Raw genomic sequence first — 13,595 nt, forward strand, 5'->3', positions numbered from 1 at the left:
CATTTGTTTAACAGCTTGAACAGTGGGAGAAATGTTGAAAAACGCTGCAGATTTTTAACATGACCACCAGGGAACAGTGTTTCAACGGCTGATGAGAGCTTTATTTTTTAAACGTCAACCGGAAGTGTGTTGTCACTGCGTCTAGCTTCGCAGTTATTATTTCACACTAGTTAGTTCTGTGTCATGACTTTAGCTCCGAGTTGCGTTTTAAAACTCCAAAATGCGGCGCTACATTCGTGCACTAATGCTGTGCACAGTGTTTGCCGTGTTTTCGGGTGTGTATGTTTACAGTAAACTGTTTTACTCGGACTTGTCGCTCGGTGGAAACGGACCGAGAGGTTTCATCCCACAGAGAGTCCCCGGAATCAGGCGAGGAGCCGTGGACAAAACCGGGCCCCAAAGCCCACACTGGTACAATAGGTAGGACTAAATTATGCAGGTTTTTCTTACTTTAATGGGGTACAACTTGGGGAAAAATGCATTTCATACAATAAGTATGAGTAAAGTTGTAGGTATCTACTCTGTACCACACTTGTTATGTATAGGAATGTGACACTGACTGACAAAACGGCCCCAAACTTCATTACAGATTTCTGTGATTACTGTAGTAACGCGAGATTTGAACAGGTGTGTGATCTTCGAGATTAATTAATACATCAGATACATAGTAGAGCATGACCAAACTTGCCTTACAATTTAGCATCTTTTCACTGTTCAAATGCACTTTTTAGCCTGTGAAACTAGCTTTACTGCATTATGGCTTTCACACATGACTGTTTGTGTGTCTGCCAGATATGCAGGTTAGAGAGGAGACGTTAAGATAAATAGGGGGAGAAGGCGAAGCTAATAAAGTTCACTGTTAGCAAGTTTGGGTCCAGTGAGTCATAGGTAAATCCATGGGATAAAGCCTACTACTGTTTAATAATCATGTAATAGATTCTGCATTAGTGGTTTGGTCTGTGAAAAGACCAGACAATATATCACAAATAAGTGATATCTTCAAATTGCTTGTTTAGTCTGACCAAAAGTCCCAAAACATAGAGTTTACTATGACAAATACAAACATAAGAGCACATTTGAGAAGCTGGAATCAGAGAGTAATTGCTGTTTTGGTGAAAAAAGGTACATCATTTTATCACATACTCTATATCCACAGCTAAATGTGGGGGTGGCATAGAGAATTAGCTAAAATGGCATAATGACGTTAAACCATTCTCTGGTGGCTTGACATTGATATCAGGTGATGTTTTTAAAAATCCAAAAGTAGAGCTTGAGTATGTCAATATTTTTTTTTTTTAGCACTCAATTTATTTGGACCTCAATGTCAAGGGTCAAATAACTGATCCTAAATCCTACGTCACCTTGCTACCAGAGTACTAGTATTTATATTTTATACATCTGTATTTGTTCTCTTTTATTTGTTAGTGTGATAGGCATTATTACATGTATTTAATGTTTGTTGTTTGTTTTGTGTGTACCTCCCCAGAGCTATAATCTGGAATATTGCATCTCGTGTCTTTTTGAGATTCATGTGTTTTTATACATGGTCTTGTTCAACAAAGATATATAATAATACTGGCAATATTTGTAAACCTACTATTATACCCAGGTCTCTAGAATTCACTTTTTATACCATCTGTTATCCTCTCCATCCTCTCTCTCAGGTACATCATGCGTCAGCGGGGTCAGGTGGAGGCAGGGGGGGGCAGCGTCCAGCCTGAAGCCCCCATGCACCTGGCTGTGGTGGCCTGTGGGGAGAGGCTGGAGGAGACCCTCACCATGATCAAGTCCGCTGTGCTCTTCAGCATCAAACACCTCCAGCTGCACATCTTCGCTGAGGATCAGCTGCACACCAGTTTCATGGAAGCTGTGAGTTCAAACGTAAAGCTTTATTATTATTATAAAACAAAATGAATAGTGCAAGAAGAAACAGAGTAGGAATTAAATAGTGCAAGAGAGAAAATGTTGCAAGACAAATAGCATAAGATGACCTAGCAAAATGTAAAATGAAATGCTTTACAGTGAAATAAAATACTGCTTATCGTACTAATAGATAAATATGTGAGATGCAAACAGATGGTGTGCAAATCTTAAGAAAATTAAAGTCTGAAAATTGCATGCCGTTGTTTAAAGAGTTTGTACTAACCCTATATGTCGTCTGTTTTCCAGCTGGGGTCATGGCCAGGTTTCATTCGCTCCAGGTTCAACTACACAGTGTACTCCATCAGCTTCCCCAGTGAGAACGCAGCCGAGTGGAAGAAGCTCTTCAAACCCTGCGCTTCCCAGAGGCTCTTCTTACCTGTGAGTTTCTGATAAAAAGCATGAAAACCACAGTGGAAATCTGACGCCATTATGACATTCCCAATATTTTCTTATAACAACACATTACACATTAAAGATCTGAAAAACTTGGAGCACTATGAATAGAAAAATGTGTTTAAATCCTCAAATAAAATTGGGATTGACAGCTATACTAGCCTATGCTATAGCTCCTATAACAAAGACATTTCACATTTTTCTCAGCTATAGTCCTACACATTCTTAGATATAATAAAACTGAATCAAATCTATTAATCAACAAACCAAAACACATGTAAATTGTCACAATTCAATATACTCTGGTCAATAAGCACCACTGCAGACTGTATTCACATAATTAGTCTCCTCAGTGACATCCCTCTGTGTGTCTGTTCCAATCTGTGCAGCTGATCCTAAAGGACATAGACTCCGTGGTGTACGTGGACTCGGACATCCTCTTCCTGCAGCCCGTAGACCGCCTTTGGGCCTTCCTGACCCGCTTTAACTCCTCCCAGCTGGCTGCCATGGCCCCTGAGCACGAGGAGCCCCGCATCGCCTGGTACAACCGCTTCGCCCGCCACCCCTACTACGGCAAGACGGGCATCAACTCAGGGGTCATGCTCATGAACATGACCAGGATGAGGAGCATGTTCTTCAAGGTGGGGCTCAAGGCACATTTTCAGTAAGAGATTTGTTCCTGTGCTTCTTTGTTTGGCCACTAGATGTCCTTCTCCTCCTGTGAAACCATTTAATGTGAGGCCTTCACTTACCATGGCATTATGATCACACAGTAAAGAACACATTTGAATTGATGTGCAGCGAGGCGGCTGGAACTGCGGCAACAAAAACTTCATTTATAATGAACGACAGCACTGATCAATGTTTACTGTAACTGTCCAAGTCTGTTCATAGTTTATTTTCAAGTCCTTCAACAATGCCAGAGCAGCACACACCATGTTCCTGTTAGTGTTTACTTCCTCTCTGCCTTCTTCTGTTGATTTCTCTGACGTCCAGCGCTCTGTCTTTTAACCTCTTTCCCACTCTACCTTGATCCTCCTTAGCAGCGGTTTGTCATCGAGTATTCATAACCTCTGAAACGTCCAAATTGACCAGAATCAAGTATTCAACTAAGCTGTGTAATAAATTGTGTTTACAGAATGACATGACGTCTGTGGGGCTGCGCTGGGAGGAGCTGCTGATGCCTCTACTCCAGAAATACAAACTCAACATTACCTGGGGGGACCAGGACCTTCTCAATATCATTTTCCACCACAACCCTGGTAAGGCTGCACACCAAGCATGTGTATTATTATTATACACAACTCTACATGTTCATACATCATCATATTTAGCCCTAAAGACAATTTGACGGATTTTGAAACTTGCACTGATTTGTTGGCTAAAGTGTTTGTGTGTTTGTGTGTTTGTTTGTGTCTGTTCACAGAGTGTTTGCTGGAGTTTCCCTGCATGTGGAATTACCGCCCAGATCACTGTATCTATGGCAGTAACTGTGCGTCAGCTGAAGAGGATGGTATCAACATACTGCACGGAAACAGAGGGGTGTACCACGACCACAAGCAACCTGCCTTCAGGGCCGTTTACGAAGCCATACGAAAGGTGGGCATGAACGAGAAAAAATACTTTAAAACAGCTGATCGAGGTTTATCAGCTTGAATGGTATTTATGTTTACCCTCAGATTATTTGGTTTTCCATTCATCTTATAATAATGTTTTTTCATCGTGACTGGGGTTAAAACAGCTAGCTAATTTTTGTTTCTGGTTACCTCCCTACTAGCTTGCGTTGCTTCCCAAAGCTGTCATCTGATTGGTTGTGCATTAAAAGGTTGTCAGCAAGGTTACAATTTAAATAATTGAAACCGGAGCGCAGCACGTTGGGCGGCACCGCTCTCTCCATAGAAACCTTATTTTCAGTGGTGAAAACACCAGGGACACGTGCCAGAAGTTGAGTTTTCATTCGAACTAAGTTATGGCTGGTGTGTAACTGCATGACCAAATTCATCAGAGTACAAAGTCCAAGTTGCTCCAAAGTTGCCATGGTGTATTTTAGTGCAACATTTGATGAAAGGAGCTGTTTTCCGACCTCAGTGACCCCTGCTCTGCTCCACTGCCCCGTTCCTTCACCCTGCTAGATGAGATTTTGGATTGGTGCTGACCCGAGACACCATAAGCGTTAGTGACTTTGGACTGTCTGCGCTGGAAAGCTAATTTCCCCCAGGGGGATGTTTATGGGTTGTTTACCAGCAGTGTAATGATATTGACGACACCGGTGGCATTTACTTAATGAAGCCATCAACGGTGGAAGTGTCATTGCTTTCCTATTAACAAAGCATTGACTGTACATCACAGAGATGGCTGATCCATACCTTATCCATGGCCTGCAGTTAAACCTGTGGCTTTATAGGAGAGGATCAATTAGAGCAGGACACACACATGTACCTGTGCTGCACTAAAACACTGGTTCTCCCATCTGTATTGACACTTTCATAGATATGTGATTAAGTCTGTTTTTGCCAGGAGTCTGGATTGATCTTCTGTGTGTTTCAGTTCACTGGACAGATCATCTCATCCACTTCTTGTTCATCTGCAGCAGATCCTCAGGCTATCTGTGAAGTGTTGGGAGGGAATAACAACAGACAGGACAGTACTACATTGGCAGCTAAAAAAAAGCATGAGAGCAAAAGAACGTGTGATAGTGACAGCAAGTCATTCATGAATTTATTTTCCGTTCCTTTTCATGTTTATTAAAGTTGACGTCCTATCTGAGTTAAAACGCTACAAGCTAGCTTTCTGTTCACCAAAATCACAAAACCAGCCACTTGGAATATTAGTAAAAGTGTCCGACACATCACTTCAAATCATATATATGAAACTTAAAGGTATAGTCATGCCCCCACAATATAAAACTGATGAATGTCATAGATGTTGTGTAAACTGATGAATTTTGTTTGTCCATTTGTCCAAAACCTGAACACATTCTTGTTACAATAATGCAAATTGGAGAAAAAAAACGCAAATAGAAAAACGTAAAAGGCGGGGACAAGCCGACTTATGGCATATTTGCCTAAAATATGTTTAATTATTACGTTTTTATCAGAAAAGTTGTTTATGTTTAGCACTTTCCCCCTATAAGGTCATTATTCCACCTCTTAAGTTGAGTTGTTTATATATTAGCTGAGACAAGTCCTAAATCAGTGTCCATTCTCTTGTTTCTTCAAACAAAGAGATGGGGATATAAGCAGCTCCTCCCTGTCTGTCTGCCTGTCTGTCTCACACAGACCTCAGCGGGCCGTCCCTCATAAACCCTCCTCCCTTCCCTCGATGGAAAAAAGCTGAGCCCAGGAAACCGCAGTTAATTTTTACAGCCGATGGTGCGTTTAGAGTCTGAGGCTGCACACCGACAGCGCCCCATCAGCCGCACAAAATCAATACAGCAACTGTAAATGCAACTTTATGACCAGCCCGTGTGTGTGTGTGTGTGTGTGTGTGTGTGTGTGTGTGCGAAAGTATCTGCTCATAAAAACACAATTTTCTTTGTGACCCAATATCAGAGAGCTAACCACAAGCAAATGAGCCGGCATAAAGAATGGTAATTCCCCTTTGATTTCCTCGGAGCGCTGTAAAGGCTCCTTCATTATCGAGAAGACGTGAACCCCCTCCTGTAATCCCCGGGTATCACTGGACGCTAAGCCTATAGCATAAAAAGTGACTCCAACAGTCGGACGCTTTATGTTCCCCCCCGGTCTGAGCGATCAGTTTAATCTGGAATCTACTATGAGATCAGCATGGCTTGCAGATTTGTAATCTATCCACGGACAAGCACAAATGCTGCCCAAAGCAACTCTGATCAATTCCTGGAGAACAAGAGGAGGTTGAGAGAAGTCCTCAGGGGAGAAAGGATGAGGAATCTTAATTGGAAAAGTCTCCTTACCATTTTAGGATGAGAGCTACTTTCAAAAAATCAAACAAGTCGTGAGCTACTTTTACTCAATTTTTGTTGTGTTTTTGCAGTGTATATATTTAGCACATTTTAACATTATTATATGCTGACCTTTAACCTTTGTGTGCTGTTTGGGTCTGTGGGACCCGTTTTCAGTGTTTACTAAAATAACATGTATGCAATTTAATTATTTTAACCTGCTTTATTTGGGGGTGGACCTCTCCTCCTCTAGGGGGGTCCGGGGGCATGCTCCCCCGGGAAGATGTTTTTTTAAATGTTGAAGTGAAATGCATCAATCTGGTGCACTTTGAGCACAACATGAATGTATGGATACAGCTCTCAACACTCAGATGAAAGGGAGCTGTATACTTTTCAATTATCCAAACATCTTTAGAATATGATCACCACCAATAACAAATCATTTAAACTGGTTTATTCTTATCTTATGTTACCTAGTTAGCATTCTTTCTTTTTATTTATGCATATTTTACTAATCACTCCCCTTTTAAACTGTTTTTTTTACTGTCCTATATAGTACACATTGGAATGATTTCTTACTTTATCTATATTAAATAGATAAAGGTTCTCTCTCTCTCTCTCTCTCTCTCTCTCTCTCGCACGCTCGCTCGCTCACAGAGGCTGTGTGCTCCTCCGTGGCGATGACGGCTTGCGTTAACAAATAATAATAAACATATTTGTAAAGTGGGGGGACACAAACGGGATTTCGAAAATTGGGGGGGACATGTCCCCCCTGTCCCCAGTGGAAATTATGCCATGCGTGTGTGTGCGTCAACTGCAATAAATATATATGCGAGTAAAACTATGCCCCTCATGTGCAGTATAGGCTGGCATGACTAGGCTGTTCAATGGGGCTGATGTGTTGTGTAGAATCTGCCAGAAGGAAAATCAGCGGGGAGGTGCCACATTGCTTTTCTTCCCGACTGCAACGCTGGTCCCGCAAATCAAGCAAGAACGTGATTGGTCGATATTCATTGTGGGGGGTGGGGGGAGGAGGGGTGTTAGATAGATATAGAGTTGTAGTAAGTAGATAGAGTTCCCTATGATTTAGGTTTCGTTTATGCAAAGGGTCGATTCTTTTAATTACATTTCCTTTTTTGTTTTGTGTATTTTATACATTTTGGATTTGCTTGGCGAGCTATTTTTAGAACATGCCCAGCGGGCGACTCATGTTGCCCCAGCGGGCGACTCACGTTGCCCCAGCGGGCGACTCACGTTGCCCCAGCGGGCGACTCATGTTGCCCCTGCGGGCGACTAAGTGCCCGCGGGCACCGTGTTGGCTACCCCTGGTCTAGACTAATAAAGAGTGCTTTGGTAAATTATGCTTAGATCAATGTAAAAACTACACATCACACCAAATCTAAGTTAGGGCTGCACGATTTGGGGAAATCATCTAATTGCGATTGTTCTGACAGATATTGCGATTCGATTAGCGATATTTTTTTTAAGCGACCCAACAGAAGTTTATTGTAAAATGCGGCCATATCTCCGGCTAGGAAGGTCGTATCAACGTGCTCCCGTCTCTAGCACCCCCGCAGCCCGGGCTACGAGTGAAAGAACTAAACTTACATGAAACTTCCGTTGGGTTGCTTTAAAGTCAAGCTTCAGTTTAAGATTCACCCTGTAATAGATGTTAAACATGTGATGGAGCATTACTAACCTGACTCAGATGCTTTGTTTCACCAAACCATCCAGGAAAGCTCCATTGGAAGCCATTTGGAAAGGGCAGGCACTTTCAAAAATACTTGGCAGGTGATTGGATCAATCTGTCTATCACCTACTATCATGGGCCACTTCTGATTGGTTAACAATGGCTGGTACATGTGGAGCACAGCACTTCTGATTGCTGTGGATGACTGACACACAAGAACAAAAAAAAAAAATGTAAAAAGAAATCCAATTATCAAATCGCAGGCTTTGCGATTTGATAATCGCGATTTCGATTTAAAATCGATTAATCGTTCAGCCCTAATCTAAATCACAAATCACTTTCTCGTTGCAGTACCCTTTCGGCGCCGACCCAGTGACTTCTTTGTTGGATCCGTTGGAAGAGCAGCTGTTGACGACGACACACACTTACTGCGGTAAATCCCACCCGCTCCTCACCAAGAGACTGGCACACAGCCTGGCCAACATCAACAGGAAGTCCTCCGCTGGACGGTGACAGCTCAATCACAAGGGTGGGATAAAAGAAGAAACGTTGCCTATGGACGTACAAACTTGTCCTTGAGCAAGAAACCGGACGCTCAACCCTGCTTTGAGTCGTTTTTGGACTGATGTACAAACAATGCAACAACCACTACAGCTCTGTACCTGGCTAAATGTTCAATAAGGGCTCCCCGTGTCCACACCTTTTTCTGAGCACTCCCAACTTTTTAATATTTCTTATGGCAAAGATCTCTCCACAAGTATCTTTGCTGTTATAAGACGGACAATAACTGCTACTATCTATTTGAGCACCAACCAGTAGATTCCTGCTCTCAGTCAAACTTTGTCTGAATGAGCTTCACCGCTCAGTCTGATGGACATTTAACGAGGGAAGAGGGCAATAAAAGTCTCATCGACGGCAACATGCAGGGTCCACCTGGCCGATCTGCTCCAGCAACTGGCATTTTGCTACTTGTTGTGATAGTTTGCATCTGACAGAGACATCCAACATCAAGCTTTTCCTCCAAATTCTACAGTGACGTTCCGGCGTAGTGTGAAAAGTTGAAAAATGTTCAACTTTTTAAAAAAGTCGCTATGTGGACAAGGGGCCATAACAATGAACCTGAGTTGTTCAAAGATACATGGACTACATCGTGGACAACTAATGAGTGGAGCTTATTTTGTGATCAGCTGCTCCATGTTGGGATTGTCTCAAAGTGAGACTTATACTACTCGCCTCGTTGTAAATTGCTCTGGATTAGAGCGTGATGTAAAGTCTACTTTAAAGGTGGGGTAGGTGATTTTGGAGAAACCAGCTCGAGTGTGCTAGAATTTGAAAATACACAACCGGAAAAAATCTGCCACTTCCTTACAGAGCCCCTCCTCCAACACACACGAGCGTGCACGTGACCAATGAGGGCACGAGATAAGTTTGTGCACAGATGGAAGGCTGACAGGCAGGTAGGCCATCCAGTTATTTTAGCCGGGCCGGCTAAAATGATTGGTCGTGCTTTTTACAGTACTACGGCTTCCACAGATGACATTTTTTAATGGATTTTTTGTCAAAGCATTTCCGATATTCATTGCTATCGGGATGTTAAGAGCATTCCATGGAATATAACAAAAAGTGTATCTCGAGCCGGTTTCTCAAACTTACCTACCCCACCTTTAATGTTGCAAAGTTCACATATTTACTACTGATGGACAGTAAAGCATTTAGTGTCTTCCCTGTAACTCCTCTCAGTGCCTTTGGTTGCTGGTGGATAATCTTGCAAAAGATCTGAAGAGTAGCTCTTGACTTTCCATATTGGAGAATTTATTGAACCCTGTAAAACACTCTTAATAAAAAAGAGACAAACGAATAATGTCAGAACTGGAAAAGGCTTTCAGCGGCGCCCGTTTTAAAAGATGTATGCACTGGAACACTTTTTCAACCTTCACAAACCACTCCAGTTTCAACGAGATGGAAGAGAAGTCGTTCCAGAGGACATGCATGGAATAATAAGAAGAACTATTTCTGAGTTTGTAATGGGATTTATAGAAATGGAATATATATGATGTTCTACAGCATATGGATCCTCTATCAGAGTAAATGTACAATCTGTTACTCAGGTTATTTTGACCTGATAAGTTAAATGTGGTGATTTAACAGTCAAAGGTCATTGTTATGTTAAGAAACATCAGTATCCACTTTAGGGATGTGAGGTCATGTGACTACACATTTTATATTGTCATTTGTGTTACTTCGAACACCCATGTTTCTTTCTTTTATTTAACAAAAGGATATGTTACAGTATGTCAATTAAGACACGATTAAATGTTAATCTCATACTAGTTAGTTTATGATATACCGTACAGCCAGCAGACAGAAAATGCATACAAAGTGAAATAAGCTACACGTTCCTCTCCTGATGCCAAAGCATTTATTTTATTACTAGAATTATGGGTTTTGCACTGTTGAATGTATTAAGAACACAAAGGGTTGAAATCAAAATGTTATTATCAGTGATTATGGTTGTAATGTGAACATGTTATTTGTTATATATGTGTTTTGTTTATGTTTAGTTTTTTCACATTAAAGACTATTTGAATTTGATTTGAACAGCACTTTGTTTTCTAACCACCAGAGGGCAGCATTATATTTTTTTATATCCCCTAATGCTGAGGGATAACATATATTCTTGATGTACTTTAAGAATAACCATATTTGTTGTGAATGAATAATTTGTGATAAATAAGCTATTAAAAGGGGAAAGTAACTTAGAAAACAAAAAACAAGCTAGTTTAATTAAAGGTGTTGTTATATTCACTTAAAGTGGACCTATCATGCAAAATGCACTTTTGTACGTCTTTTATACATGAATATGTGTCCCCGGTGTTCCAGGGAACTCACCAAGTGTCAGAAAACACAACCCTCTCTATTTTCCTCCATACCCAAATCTCTAGAAAAGGGGCTGCAACGGATCTGATAAAAACTGATCTAGATTTGAACACTGTCCTGACGTCAGGACGGTGGCGCTACGGCTATTGGGCCAACTCCACCAATCAGGAGGAGACAGCCACGGCCATTGCCGTTCGAAAGCGCTGGAGACGCTGTAGTACATATGCCAGGCCAGTAGATGGTGCTGTTCTCACTGAATCTGCCCAGAGCTAGAAATGGTCAAATTGAGCAAAATGAGGCATGGCTAAAATGCATGATCTGTTTGGTATTTTGAAAAAAAAAAAGTATAAATATGCCTTATATAGGTATGGTCCTACACTATATTATTCAAATATAGCATGATAGGTCCACTTTAAATATATATATAAATTCAAGACGTAGTTGCACACTCAAACAGACTTAATCTCATCAGGGTTTGGGAGGGTTACTTTAAAACGTATTTCTGTAAGAACTTCTATGTTTCCGTTACTTGTAGATGACCTCAAAATGAAATATAATGCAAAAAAAACACAAGACAAAATTAAATCTATAAATCATACACAGTATTCTTGTCAAAAAAAAGAGGTGTCCATCTACTGCGTTCACAAAATGAAAACATGTCCTTGTGTTTCGCTGCCCTCCCCAGCTGTTTCTTGTCAGTTTGATAAATCCTGTGAGTATGTATGCCCTTGTGTTCTCTGTCAGATTGTCATCAATGTTTCCCCGGTGTGATTTGGTTTGTTATTTTCCTGGTTTGCTGTCTCCTTCTGATTCTAGATTTCCCTCCAGGTTCACAACTCAACCCCTCAAAGACTCTAAGCACTACTATTTAAACATACTTATGGCTATTTTACTAATATATATTTAGACTGTAAGTGTAAATATGCACATTGACATTGAATTTTATCTCGTTGCACTGTCATCGCTACTACCTCTGCTTTTACCACTCTTATTTATTTATTGTGTCTATTGTTTTACTGCAGTGACTAGTTGCCAAATAAATGTCGTTGTACTTTGTATGATGACAATAAAGTTATATTCTATTCTACATTCTAACCCTGTTCCCCAAGTTTTCCGGGTTAGTTCCTCGTTTTATTTTGCGTTTTTCTGCCTTACCTGCTCGACTTATATTCCTGTTTCAAACCTGCCTCCCTGTTATGTTTACTGCATGTAGGTCCAACCTGCTCCACAACCCATCGTGACAATGTGGAAGAAAAAAGTAGAATGAAAGAAGCCTGAATGAAAAACTAAATTCAGGTACGCCTACCTATTTCAAGTGGATTACAAATCTAGCGACATTTACAAAGCATTTAATTGTGAATGCTTTTTCTAATTAGATGTGGACTCCTTGGATAGTAACAGCACATCTACAGCTGGAAGGCACAGTTTACACTAAACGGTAATGTTGTTTACCTTTTTTCTTAAATGCAAAATGTCCACCCATTCTGTGAACTACAGGCCACTATGATGAACTGGAAAATTAGCTATGGTTTCACTCATTCCTTTGGTGTTTTGAGACTCATGGGAAATGTTAATGATCTATGTTGTAACGTTCTTTATTTTGAAATGGATTGTTACATCATAATCCTGCTAGCATCCCAATTTTTAGAAATGTAACAGTAATCTGATTACATAGTTTTTCATGTAACGGTAAGGGACCCAGGTTCCTTCAACTAAGACACTCCTGTTTGCTCTCCTGTCTCCAAAATGGTGGAACCAGGACAGCAGAAAGTCTTCATATCTTCCGTCAAAAACTGAAAACACCTGTTTGACTTGTACCGTGGCTATTAAACGCAACACACCCCCAAAAAATAAAATAATAATTAGCACGAGTTAAGCCCATTTGAAGCTTATGCATCAACAATTAAACCACATTGGTTTGGCTCATTCGAAGCAAATATATCTTAATTTCTCTTGTTCTGTGTTTGGTTTATTGCACTTACTGTAAGTCGCTCGGTCGTTTACATGATTCCCCTTTTACCACACGAGGCATCTTTGTTAGATTATCCCATAAAGATCTAGCGTGAAGAAGATTGATGCTTCATTTCTATCGCCTCCTTTTGGATCAATAGACTTGCCGATAATCTATGAGCCGGCCACCGGTGGTGCTTCACCATTTCTGCTTCAGCTGTGAGGTGCTCATAAAGTGTAAGTGATGGCCCAATAACACACCCTATGGACGCCTGTCTGTGACACTGTATGTCATTGACTATGGAGAATGAGTTTATGCTTATTCTCATTAGATGGGGGATACCTCCGCCCATTTATGGCTCCGGAGGTGTTTTGATTCATTGCAGCAGAAACATCCTTCATTCATCACTATATATCCGTATGAGAGCTTATCAATTACCTTTATTGAACTGTGTGCTTAAATGCAACATGTAACAGGCCAGGTCCCCAGGGAAAGGCAGACAATGGCTGGGGATTGAGCACCACGTTGAAAAATTCAATATCCTCCATCTTCCCAAGGTTTCATTTTTCCTGAAACTATATGTTTTATATCGTGATAAATAACCCGTATTTTATTTCTTTTGTGCCATCATGGCCGGCAGAGAAACTATTTAAAATAGATATGTGACCTCCAGCGTTTAGAGGGCCGGGGTCAGAGTGGGAGATGAGGGGAAAATGGGCACATCTCAGAGTAATTAAATGTGTGTGTGTGTTTGTGATGGAGAAAAGAGACATTGATTTTTTTTTTTTTAATCCAGGTAAGGTTGACCATTTCTCTCCATTGTCACGGGACAAAATGTTGAA

The 13,595-nt window shown here is 40.9% G+C and overlaps 1 protein-coding gene across 2 annotated transcripts; it reads left to right on the forward strand.

The window, feature by feature from the left end:
- Positions 1–43: 43 nt before the first annotated feature.
- Positions 44–9,293, forward strand: gxylt1b (glucoside xylosyltransferase 1b). 2 transcript variants are annotated; one of them, XM_034131221.1, is made up of 7 exons: positions 44–420; positions 1,665–1,869; positions 2,170–2,301; positions 2,706–2,957; positions 3,455–3,578; positions 3,743–3,915; positions 4,864–6,283. In XM_034131221.1, the coding sequence occupies exons 1-7, from the start codon at positions 221–223 to the stop codon at positions 5,062–5,064; spliced, it is 1,287 nt and encodes a 428-aa protein (XP_033987112.1). In that variant the 5' UTR covers positions 44–220; the 3' UTR covers positions 5,065–6,283. The 2 variants fall into 2 exon arrangements, with proteins under 2 accessions (XP_033987112.1, XP_033987113.1); XM_034131222.1 differs by lacking the exon at positions 4,864–6,283 and adding an exon at positions 8,277–9,293 and having other exon boundaries at positions 114–420.
- The last annotated feature ends 4,302 nt before the right edge of the window (positions 9,294–13,595 follow it).

This window comes from Trematomus bernacchii, unplaced genomic scaffold (assembly GCF_902827165.1).
Source record: "Trematomus bernacchii unplaced genomic scaffold, fTreBer1.1, whole genome shotgun sequence".
Taxonomy (NCBI): Eukaryota; Metazoa; Chordata; class Actinopteri; order Perciformes; family Nototheniidae; genus Trematomus; species Trematomus bernacchii.

Excerpts from the sequence above, each read along its gene's own strand:
- gxylt1b (XM_034131221.1), top strand. The coding sequence starts at position 221 with ATGCGGCGCTACATTCGTGCACTAATGCTGTGCACAGTGTTTGCCGTG. Across the intron at positions 3,579-3,742 it reads CATTTTCCACCACAACCCTG|AGTGTTTGCTGGAGTTTCCC; the intron begins GTAAGGCTGCAC and ends GTCTGTTCACAG. Across the intron at positions 3,916-4,863 it reads TTTACGAAGCCATACGAAAG|TTCACTGGACAGATCATCTC; the intron begins GTGGGCATGAAC and ends TGTGTGTTTCAG.